The following is a 12,826-nucleotide window of genomic DNA, read 5'->3' on the forward strand; positions in this document are numbered from 1 at the left end:
ATCTTTGTATCCGAAGTGTGTGTGACGTGACAATGGTGCACATGTTTGCGTAGAAAGAAAAAATGAGTAATTGTGGATGATAGGAGGGTCTGTCTTCATGCTGCAGGGACGCCCTCCCCACGCTCCACCAACCTGCCAATCATCTCTCTGACCTCGCACCTTTCTAACTGATAGTGATGTAGATGTGTCCGTCTGCTGCTCGTGGATAAATGATCACTAATCAGCCAAAGAAGATGAAGGACAATTTTGTAAGTAGAACTGTTACCATACACGCTCACCTTTTGGTTTTATATGTCAAAACATGATTTTCTGCTGGCAGGAAGGCTGTTTTTTCCTGTTGTGGTTAAGCTGCTGAAGCCGAGGCAAACATTTGTCATAGTGATACACACAAAAACAAAACTTCAGGCGGAGCTGTTTTGTAGTTGTTTATGTTTACTTCCTACCTTTTTTATATTCAATAGATCATTTAGAGTCTCAAAAGCAAAAAGAAACACAACAAAAACATACGTCTAGCCCTTGAACACAGAGTTTTTGGACTCAAAAACCGAAAACCTTGCTTTAAATCAGACCATTCAGAAAGGCTTACGAACTGCCTTGACGTTCTCAAACAAGAAAACCACACGGTTCAAAACTAATAAATTCTTTACAATGTTCATATTTCCATTTATAACAAACTATTGCAAAGGAAATGCAGCTTCCTTCTCTGACTTCCTTTGCAGGTGGTAGAGTAGCAGCTGTAGAAGATTTAATATTCAGTGATAATTAATCCAACTTTTTCTCCTGTGCTGGAGTCGGTCTTTCAACGATCGTTATGATCACTCCGGTTATAAAATAAGTCAAAGAAACCTCTACTTTAACCTTGTTCTCGCAAATTTGATTTATGTCCAATTTCCCTCTCAATACATGCTTGTTAGAAGGGAAACGGTAACTCTGAAGTGACATGTTGCAGCTCTCACGTGCTTTGCGTATGAACATAAAGACGGAACAATTATGCCAGTTTGTCTTCACAATCTTCAAGCAAATGCAAATGTGTTCTTTGAGTGTCATTGGTTAGTGTAAATGGTGGCATTAAAGCTGCTATAGTAATAGTACAGACTGTCAGAGGGCTCAGCCCAGACCACGTGGAGCTCTGGCATCTGTTTCACACCCTGAGAATACTTTTACTTTTGGCAGCAGTGACATGCTTCCCTGGCCTGGACCTCCTGCTGTAAATCATTTGACGATGAAAATCTAGCTAAAATAAGTGTACTCTGTATCCTTAGTACTGCTTCCTTATGTTTCTATAGCGCAACATACCTAACCCCAAACTACGTCCTATATCGACATACCGCCAAATTGGGTGGTAGTTCACAGCCATCACTCTGTATGACTGGGTGAATGAGGCAATGCTGGATAAATCTTTTTTTTTTTTACAAATTCCAGCCACTGAGGCATTATTACCTGCAAGATATGTGCTGTCCTTTGCAGAAAAACACAAGCCACGCCAGGTTTGAACCTTGTTCAAACTCCAGCTTGGGTTGCAGTTCAAAGATATGCATGTCATTCAGTAATTCTAAACTGGCCATGGATGTGAGGTACGCAAAGTACTAGTAAAAACTGAGTGGCTCAAAAGAATAGAAAAGTGCTATACCCTAACCCTCTACTAATGTCATTCTGTACTCTAATGGCTGAAGTCTTAGCATTCAGAAAAGAGAAAGTAAAGATAACTGACAGACGTGAAAAACATATTTTCTTAGGATTTTTTCTTTTCTTTTGTTGTGTGTGTGTGTGTGACTTTATTTCAGACAGCTTAAGTTATCGTTAGTGATTTTTAAAAGATGGCTGTATATTGTGGTTTTGTTAGTGTGTTTTCCCCACGGTAGCCTGATATATACCAATTGGAAGGTCGGTGGATCGATCATATTCTTGGGTCAGATACTGAACCCCGAGTCTCTTGCGAGATCCATCCATAAGAGTTTGAGTTTCTATGTGAATATTAGAAAACACTTAGGCATGGATAAATGCACTTTATGTAACTAGCTGAATGAGACGTGCACTATAAAGCAATTCTCAACTGTAAAAGTACCATATATACTTTTGAACCTTACGCTACTCTGTAACAAACAGTGCCGAGGTCACATCTGGATCTAACACAATTAGATTAGCTTACCCCTCTACAATGCACTTCTGACTCAGCAGATGTTTCACAGCAGGCATTTTGACTTGTCACAGCAGTTCAAGGCGCAGTTGTGCATTTACTACTACGCTACATTAAAACTAAAGGCGCTCCTTTCAGCTGGATTTGTTCCAAAGTCCTAAATGTGTGACACCATTTTTCCTGTAGGTCCAAATGTCTAGCACGCAAAAAGGAGGAAGACTAATACAAACTGAACTGCACAATCTTTGCAAAGGTCAAGTGTCATAAAATGAGCTACAGCTGAAACAGCTTCAAGGATACATCAGTGCTATTTCACAGGGTTTTAACCTAATGTAAAATTGGGATGGTGCTTTTTTCCTCAACTGCAGCAACACGGTTCCAACCCTAACTCTAAACCTGACCGTGTTACCCCAACCAGAGACCCTTCCAACACTATTTGGAAAATCCATGCACTAAAGCTAAAATGCAGTTCATCCTTAATACGGGAAAGCATGTCATAACAATTGATATTTTAGCTGCCATAGCCAGTTCTAATCCAGATACAAAGTTTTGTCATGCATGTGTTTTAGAAAGCAGGACTAATCCCAGCATGTAATTCACACACGACCCATGTCTGGGCTTTAAGTGCCACAACTTGCTGCCTGGGTTTGTGTGAGGCCCCTCTGAAGTATCTGCACTCAACTGTACAGCCCTGTCTGCTTCCAGTGATGCACCTCCCCATCCCCAGCCTGGCACTACGAGTGAAAGAGGCTATTGTTCCTAACACTCTGAGGCATGTAGCATGCACTTATGACACCAAGTGGGAGAAATTGTTCCCATTATACCCCTGGAATGTCTTTGAATCAATCAAGTTTGTATGAATACATGCTGCTCTTTAGCAGTTACAAAGAAATGGTGCCTATTAAATGGTGAAATTAACAAAAGGCAACTTTTTCTGTGCAAAAACTATTATAAAGAAAACAGTAGTGCAACTTTTGAATCAAAAGCAAAACGCCGTTTAATCTCCCTCTTCATGGACCATTTTTCATCCATACCCTGACCTGGAGCAGAGACCACATTCAGATATTTTGAATTAAGATGACTGGTAACATTGTACAAGAAAACAATTGATATTTGGGCATTCTTTCTCCTGAGTTCCCTCCTTTTCTTACTGAGCTTTAGTGATGTGTATCAAAGCACAGCTGGGAAAATTTGCTGCTCCGCTCATGGATATTTCTGTGAAGATGTAATTGTTTCTTTTTTTTTAGTAGTATGGCTGTGCAGTGGAATTCAAAACAGAAAGTAGAGTTCTCAGTTTTCTCAGGCAGATCATTTATTCTTCACATACCATAAGGCTCTGAGTCCTCAAAACAGAGCATTCTTGGCTTTGACCTGCGTGAAAACGTTTGATTCTGCTAGTGGTGCAAAAAACAATAAGAACAGCAAAACCGTTTCAAAAAAATCTTAGGACACTTCACTACAGTTACTCAAAGGCTACGTTCACACTGCAGGCGAAAGCGGATCAAATCCAACTTTTTTGACCCGATCCGATATTTTCAAATCCGACCCAGGTCACTTTCGTGTGTGGTACTGAATCCGATACATATCTGACGCTTTAGAAAGCGACTGTTGTTTGAATGGTCATGTCGCATTAAATCCGTCTTTTACGTCACTGACACAAGACAGACCCCAATTATCAGTGCCGGAGAAGCGCCCGAGAAGACATCGTGAACGCTTCCTGGCCACCCAGCGTAACTGTTGGGAAGACAACGTTGGAGAAACATGAACATTTTATTTGTACTGTATAATCTGCAGATTCTGACAGAAATCTGCAACTATCCTTTGAAGCACCGCTCCTCTCTAAAACAGCAATAAGGATCATTATTAGGCCATATGTAAATAACAAAATAATTTTATAACTTAAAGCAAAATTGGGAAACGTAAAGTGTGAAACAAGTCTTTATATTAAGGGCCGTCAGTCAAACAATACTGTTTGGTCTGGGTCTAAACAGAGCGCGTTGTATGTGACGTCTTCTTTTGCGCATGCGGGCCGCTTTGAGGGTTCACACTAGAGCACGTTTGCTGTCACATTTTATTTGTAGTGTGAACGAGCAGACAAAAAAATCGGATTTGATCAAAAAATCGGAATTGAGCATTAAGACCTGCAGTGTGAACGTAGCCAAAGTGTAAACCAAGAGCACTATGCAGGGGTCATGAAATACAGCTCTATTTCCGTCAGCAGGCTATTTTTAACCCTGCTGTATCATGTATCCCTTCTTGCCATTTTGTTCCTTTGTTGAGTTGGGAGGGATAGCATGGCAGGCTAGGTAAGGTAGAACCTCTGTTAGTGTGTGTGTGAGGGAGAGATGTGATCTGTTGCACGGGTTGAAAATGTTCTGTCACTAACTCATTAGCCCGATCTGCCTATGTTGGTACTTACTGCTTTCACTGCATCTGCATTTGTGGTCTTTGATAGGATCCAGATGTCTGTCTGGAACACAATACAGTCCTTGTACAAGCTTTACACACGGCCATACATATAGCAAATAGAAGAAATACTGAAGAGCAACCCATATAATGTGTCAGTTTAATTCATTTATAAATGCTTCAAAAGTTACCAACTCACTCATGTGTAATGCTGAGTGCATTATTGGTGGCAGTCTAGGCCTATTGTATTGGTAACTTTAAATTCAGCTCTGAATTTAAAAGAGAGCCAATGAAGAGAAGCTAATATGGGAGAAATACCATCTCTCATAGGGTTCACTGTCAGAGACCCTAAGAAAATCATCCGTAACCTTCTCTAGTGCTGTTTCTGAATGGTGATAAATTCTGAATCCTGACTAAAACTCTTGAAATAAACCATTTGCAGATCATTTAGCTGTTTTATAACTACTCTTTCAAGAAGGAGGAGGAAGGAAGGTTAAAGATTGGCATATAATTAGCTAAGAAATCCAGTCAGAACTGAGATTATCTGCTTGTTTGTCCTCTAATTAAGGCTTGTCAGATCTAATATAATGATGGTTGTTAATTGTAAACCCACTACAGAGCAAACAGGAACTCCTTGTTGTATCCAACTCTTAATACTCTATTTTTTAATGTTTTCTCTTGATAAAAACAGTCTACAGCACACTGGCAGCATTTGTGAATAGCTGTTCTGTAAATGGTGACATTGCATTGCTGTACAGGCAAAGCACTGAGACAAATAAAAACTGAAAAATGTTGTTAAAGGGTTGATAAAAAAAAAAAAGTAGTAGTAGTAAGTGATCAGGGCTTCTCCCTGAGTTAAAAGCCTGCAGGCTTGCCTGCTTTGGTTTCAGTTATGATCCTTCTATCTTCTCCTTTTTGCTCTGATTTTTCTGCTGTTAAGAATGTGGCAGGGGAATGTGCGTGGGATGGGGTAACAGAGGGGAGCTCAGGAATTCCCACTGACTTGGTTCATCTTGTATTAGCTATGCTTCTTGGGCTGTTGTGTTTGTTTTGTTTGTGAAATCCAGCGCTCTCGCCACCATGCAAACGTTCCTTGTTTTTTAAGCACCACGGACCTGGAGATGTTGCATGATGTGGCTTCTTGGTTAACAGTGCTGCACTACTGAGTTCATTCATCTCGAGGGCCCCTTTCTTTCTTTTATTTTTAGCCAAAATCCATCAGGCCTGACAAGTTGAGGGCAGCACTCCAGGTCTCTTCCACAAACTAAGTCTTCTCCTCCCCTCTTAGGAAAAATGCTCTGGACAGCCCTGCTCCAAGGTTGGGCTTTTGTTGAGTCATGTGAGATCGTGTACACAGAAACACACAAGAGGTGGGGCTGAACATGGAGGGGGGCTTTGGAGAGTTGAAGCCAGGGGCAGCAGGAGAAGCTAAAATCTGATCACAGGCCACCAGACAGCAGAATATGCTGGAGCTAGCTTTGTATAAGGTAATGTCTAGCGAGTGTGTTGGGGTGGGACAAGTGCACAGATTTATTTTAATACACAGCTGGCCCTGCCAGCGGGGGGAGGGGTGTTGAGTCTGCCAGCTTATCCCAGGACCACTGTCACACTTTGGACAAGACAGGACATTTTAGTAGGCAAACCCACTACTGGCAACAAAAACACAGTGAAAAGAGGCAAGTTTGAGGCAGAGTTTGACCTTTTAATCTGCATGATCAGACTGGATTGCTTTTACCATGTGCCGAATGCTCTTTGCACTTGTTCTTCTCATGCTGTCTTCGCACAGCTAGAATAGCCCCTGTATCAGATGTCATTGTGTTCACTGCACTACAGGAAGGTCTGGATTTGGTGCTAATGTCATTACTGATTATGCGTATAGTTCAAATTGCTTATCATTTCCCTTTGTCAATTTTCCTGATCATTTTTTGCATGAAAAAAAGTATGTAGGGTTTATATAAAAGATAAACACATCCATGTCACCCATTTGTTTCTGGAACCTGCATAGTGAAACCATAGTGTTATGTTTTTGGAAACACCATGTTGGTCTGTTGGAGCTAGAAGTTACCATATTTTGACAGGGTAGTGAGCTGGATTAAAAAACTGTACTGCAATGCGCACATATACAGTGGGGGAAATAATCATTGATCCCCTTTTTTTGCTCACTTACACAGAAATAAGCACTCTTTAATTTTTATGTTAAAGAGGAGAGACAGAATATGAAAACAGAAATCCAGAAAAAAAGCACATTACATAAAAGGTATACATTAATTTGCATATCATGAAGTGAAATAATATTTGATCTCTACAACCCAGCTAGAATTCCATTCCCACAATTTAGCCATGGACGCACAGATTACAATCAATCAATCAAGCACAGCTCTCAAAGGACATCATGCACAATATTATAGACTGCAATCGGCTACAAGAAGCAAGAAGCTTGGTACGAATTATAACATGACTATCAATCATCCTCAGTTTAGAGGTCGAGCCGAGATCTTCTGTTTCGCTGTGTTAATTTCTTTGTTCAGCAGGAGATCAAAAAAAATTATTTCCTTTTCTACAATTCGTGCAAAGGAACAGTCACCAAAACTGAAGCACCACGTTCTTGGGTGCTCTGTACCTCAGAGCATGTGATCTGAGTAATAGTGTTCTAGCAAAGCATTAGCAGCTAGTTCCTAAAGTTCTTTGGTTTTTGATCAGAAACCTACAACACAAATGGGATTCCCATTTCCTAACAGCCTCAGCTTTAAAAAAGGGGTATCGGGGATAAGAATTTAAAGCACCACTGTGTCTCAGAGCTTGCAGAGGTGCTACTGTTGCTCCGGTGTTTTAAACAAGTCAAAAGAACAGGCGTACCTATTATGCAGCAATATTGCATCTAAGGTAATTTTGAAGTTGAATTGTCACTGGATGCTTCTATCAGGTTGACTTAATGTTTGGTAGCTGGGACAGTACATTTATAGATTAACTTCCTTCCTGTGCACTATTACCTTAACAGGAAGAGGCCGTGGCTTTTTACTTAGTAGGTATTATCTGATGTGGATGGATTTAAAGTGTTTAGAGGACATTCGGTGGGTTAATAAAAATCTGCATTGCTCTCACTGGATATAAATCAGCACAGTCTGTCTTTGGAAGGATGTCAGAAACACGGCTGCAATTCATTCCAGCCCACCTTGAGCAACAAAGGTCACTCAAGAGGAGAGTTAATGAGCAAACTCACAGTGCAACTTTAAGGAGTCCTGAGCAAGATTTTTATTTAAATTCAATTGCTGACTGTCGTATCCTTAAGTTGTCATATGGTGTTTTTTGTGTGTTTTTTTTGTTGGGGGTTTTTTGCCTTTGAAAACCCGAGCAAGTTACAAGTGGAGCATTTAGAAACTTGGTGGGCTGTCAATAATTGTTGAATCATTAATATGACTCTGAGGCATAAGCTGCAATTAATGATTAATTTCATAGCTGAATAATTAGTTGTTGTTTTTTAATAGCAAAACCTAACATTTAAGAAGGTGTAATACATTTATACCTAATAAACTGCATAAACACTTATTTAGATTTGAATATTATAATGGTATGTGGTAGATGATTACATAGTTAGGTATGTACCCACTCATGTCTCTAGAATGGTTTAGTCCCAAAATTTATGGTACGTCACAGTAACAAGTGCAGCAGAGAACAGTAGAGAACTTTAAAAATTTACGAAAATACGAAAAAGGTTTTTCGTATTTTATAGTGCACCCCTGTGTCTGTGATGTCAACCCACACTGTCAATTCTGTTCATAGAAAATATAAACAAAGAAGGCATGACACTAACCCCAACATCAGCGCATGTTCATGCTGATAGGCCACCAGCTATGGAGCTTTTCTCTTCAGTGTGATTATTTCATTTGCTTTTTCCTCTTTCTGCTGTAGATTGCTCAGCTATGTGAACAAATATCTTTATCAAAGTTCACTGATGAAATTTGTTCATAATAAGTTTATATTGCACTATAGGGAAGATAAGGCACTGCTTCAAATCAACATTGTAAAATTCCCAGTTATCTAAAATGGAAATTGACTCTCTGAAGGGAAATGGTTCTTCAGAGTTGGGGAAAGAATGTTGTTTTCTTCTAAACTATTGATGCATACAAATCCCAAATTCCAACTGTGTTGTCAAGACTATAGGCTGAGAGGATGGCTCTGGAAGCTTTAGCATGTGTTTGTGCTTTGACCATGGAAATAATGGGAACAACAGAGATGGAAAAAAAGCAGAATTTATTTTCTGTAAAGTAAAGTTTACTTACCTTCTGACACAGAATGGAAAACGAGCCCTCTGAAAAATAGTCTGTAACGTGGTGAAAGTTGGGGTCATTGTTCTGTCAGTTCATTTCTGTACTGCAGGCCTAGCTCTGAGGACCTATCACCATGGAAACCATTATGTGGGACAACTGGCAGCAGAGCACTTTACAGATCTCCTTGGAATATATTACTAGATGCAAAGGCCCAACTCTTCTCACCTTCAGCCTGTTGTTATTGTCTCTGAGCTAGTTTACTTCAGGCAGTTTTCTCAGGATTTCAGCCCTTGAACTCAAGAATATTCAACCTTTAGACCTTCTCCACACAGAGATACCAAAACAATAACTAAGATGCTCAGGCTGGAAATCTCAGATAAACAGACGTGATAATGGTAAGGTTCCAGTGCCCCTGAATTTTCTATTTTAATATAGGAAAAACTTAATTACAATGAGTCATTTTGTTGACTCGTTCAAACCTTAGCTGTGTTCAGACAAACCATTTGCACCATGGAGCTACAGTTTAGATACAGTCCTCATGGACATGAATGTCATGGTAATCCTGGGCTTTTTGTTTTGTGATTTCTTTTAACTGGGGGGTTTTTCAGGGCGGAATAACCATACAACGCGTATTACTTTAAACAGCAAGAATTGGGTGCACAAGTTTGAATTTATTTTGGATTTTCTCAAATCCAACCAGGGTCAAAGCCCCCAAATGATCCTGACATTCATGCCCATGATGAGTGTATGTAAACAACCCGAACCATATACTGTTCTTTTAGTTATGTGGCAGAAAAACAAACAAATGAGTTCACATGGAACAGTTATGCTGACACTCATTCATTAGGAAACTGAGGCTCATTCACAATGCAGTATCTCCTTCTTTTTCTTCAAACGCATTCCCATTTAGTGTTTTAATGGTAGCACAGGTTTCTCCAAATGGTTTAGCATAATTGTATTCTGTCATTTGGGATCACTGACCATGATACTGCTTTTTCTGTTTATAGTTTTTTGTTGTTGTTTTTTTAAAGGAGTGCAGATTTGTGTCTTACTTGAATGGGAAAACAACTTTAACTCATCTGGATGAGATGATGAGTAAAAGCTGAGGCAGATGCTTCCATAGTCAGAATCTGAATTGCTTCGGGGGCATATTAATCTGTACACTTGTAGTCAGAGGTTTACGTACACCCTGACATGTATTTATTGGTTTTACCCATTTCTTTGAACTGTTCTCTCTCCAGGATGGAATGATTATAGAGCGTACATCTTTAATGGCAGCAAGAATCGGGAGGACAGATTTGAATTGATATTTTTCATTTTATATTTTTTTAACAGTTCAAAGAAATCATTAAAAGCCTCAAATCACCATAACATTCATGTCCATGATGAGTGTACGTAAACTTCTAATCACAACTGACAGCCACGTCTACCTACCAGAGCTGTGGTACACAATCAAATACAAGCTCAAAAGCCAGTCAGCAGCAGCACTACAAGAGCTTTCTGAGAGAACAACCTCGTATGACTGGGGCTGTTAAAATGCTTCTGTTAGGGGACAAGAGTTGTGTACCTTCGCTTCTTCATCTGTAAACACACAAAAAGTGAATGAGCTACGCAGCAGCTGCCCCACCCCCTTTCCCTGCTGGCAGCAGGGTCTGGAAATGTTGACATACAGAGCAGCCCCAGAAACCCCAGGAATCCCCCCGAGAAGACGCTGGGAAGGAGGGTGAGGTGGAGCCTTGGAATGCAGTTGGAAGAGTCAGTCACTTATTTACTAGCTGAACTCGGTGAACCCTGCCTGAGTCAGCCACTTCCACCCTGGCCAGTCTGTCCCACCTCTCCCTCCTACTTTCTTCTCTGTTTTGTTTGTTAACCTAATGCTCCTGATTTTCCCACCCCCCAACAACAACACGCCCCTTAATGACAAATGCTTTTGGCTCCTCACTGGGAGTCCTATTTGGAGGTGCTTCAAGCAGCCTAATCATGCCCTCACCTGACCCCTGTCACCCTGTTGCTCTCCCTCAGGCTGCAGAGGTTCAGGTCACAATCCCATGATGAGTAATAAAACTAATGTCAGCAGGAGTGTGAGTCAAGCAGTAGTGCGTGGACTACAGCCAGGGTACAGGAAGTACCACTCGCACTTGAGCTCCATGAAAAATATTATTTAGCTTTCAGGGAATCCGACCTCACCCCTTCCTCCAAGTGTTTTCAAACAGGTTCATGTGCACAATAGACTTTTTGGCTAAAAGTCCATATATGTATATATGATTTTTTTTTTTTAAATAAAATGAAGTAATCCTTGTCTTTAGACACAGAGAAGCATCACATCATAGGAGGAGATGTTATGATTTATTGTTGACCACTGATCTAGTGAGAGAACAATAATTAACAGTATTACAGACAGGATCTTCTTGTAAAATGTAAATTTCTGCAGGAATTCCTGTTTATTATTCCTACTGACAGATAAAATCCCCTTTTAAGTAAGTTTATTTATATAGCGCTTTTCACTTTTCGGTGCTTTTCAGACATACAGTCACAAATTGCTGAACAAAAAAGCATGTTTAAAAACAGAATAAAAAAACATAACTATAACACACACACAGAGAGATACACAGGCCCACACAACTTTAGTAATTCATTAAATTAAAAAAACAAAACAAAACAGTACGATAGTGGGCACAAAACAAATTTCTCTTTTTAACTGTTTACATAAGATGTAAAAGGCACAGTAAAGATGGTCTATAAAGATAATCAAAGTTAACAGCAATGTAAAGTGAACTTTGCTGGTGTGAAACTTGGGGGCACTCAAACATTAGGAGTTATATTAGAACAAAGGAAAAATGCTGATTGAATACATAATGCATATGCAATAAATGAGGGACCCATACTATCTCAGAGACTCGTAACTGACCAGCAAATCTTCCACCTGCTGTATAAAACAAATGTTTAGGATTTTTTGAAGTTAGTATTAAAACAGTAAGTGGCTTTAGAAGTTCTCCCACAAATGTTGTCCACTTGAGAAGATTATGTTGGTTTGGACGTCTCAACTTGAAAATATAATATATTAGCTGAGTGTCTGGTCATGGGAAAAAGTGACATTACTAGCCTTTATATTAATGCTAACATTGTTGTTCTAACATGAAAACAGAAATATTTCTGGGAGTTATGTCAGGAGGTTAATTTCTGAAGCAATCCATGCTAGGAACTCTGCTGTGTCATTTTTCACAACATCATCTTCATTTTTTTCCATAGTGTGCTTTTTCTGTCTGTCTGGAAGTAGAAGAGTACGAGGAATTCTGAAAAACAAAAAGTGTTCAGATTTGATAGACAGATAGATCGGTAGATTGGCCTCTGGCCTCACCGGGCCCAGGTGTGTCTGAGCCCAGACGTTTACCACCCCAGAGAAATGGGCTTTAAGCTTGTCCAGCTGTTATCAGTCAGAAAAAGCTTGTGGAGCTGAGCTGATGGGAAAGATATGCACACATGGAATACACTATCCACACAAATGCTATCAAAGTTTACCCATAGGACCTTCTCCCTAATTCTCAGATAAATGTCATGAGCTGAGGGAATATCTAGATTTCAATCAAGCTGTTTGCTGAGACTTTAGCAGAGCAGTTGATTTTGCGTTATATCAAATTTAGCAAGCTAGTTCATTATCTAACACTAGCTTGGATTACAAACAAAGTATGCTGAATATTGTACGGCAGAAAAACTTTTTACTTCTATAACTTATTCCAAGATGTGATGTTGTATTACTGTACACCAGGTTTTTCTTCTGCTTATGATATCGTGCTGATTTTTGTGGCTACTCAGTACTACGTGTTTCCCCTAAATCATTATTAAACGCTGTGATTTTACACTGTGGCACAGAGGAGCTAGAAAAGACGCTACCCTAAAATGATCAGTCCAAATCATCCTGCAAGCAAGTGAGCCTTTTGTTTCTCTTACTTTTTTGTTTTGACTTTCCACATCCCAGCAGAAAGTAGGTCACAGACGGTCCGAGGTGAAGTATGAG

The 12,826-nt window shown here is 39.8% G+C and overlaps 1 protein-coding gene across 2 annotated transcripts in view; it reads left to right on the forward strand.

The window, feature by feature from the left end:
* Nucleotides 1-12,826, forward strand: part of bach2b (BACH transcriptional regulator 2b) — a 101,937-nt gene that overhangs the window by 13,628 nt on the left and 75,483 nt on the right. Inside the window, exon 2 of one of the 2 annotated variants that reach the window (XM_085383236.1) lies at nucleotides 107-248. The exons of the other annotated variant lie outside the window; for it this stretch is intronic. Within the exon in view, the coding sequence (XP_085239362.1) occupies nucleotides 210-248 (39 nt within the window). The 5' untranslated portion in view covers nucleotides 107-209. The remainder of the gene's footprint in view (nucleotides 1-106; nucleotides 249-12,826) is intronic. 2 annotated transcript variants of the gene reach the window in all.

The sequence above is a fragment of the Rhamphochromis longiceps genome, linkage group LG15 (genome assembly GCF_057381845.1).
Source record: "Rhamphochromis longiceps isolate RC_006_pf linkage group LG15, R_longiceps_female_GT1.1, whole genome shotgun sequence".
Lineage (NCBI taxonomy): Eukaryota > Metazoa > Chordata > Actinopteri > Cichliformes > Cichlidae > Rhamphochromis > Rhamphochromis longiceps.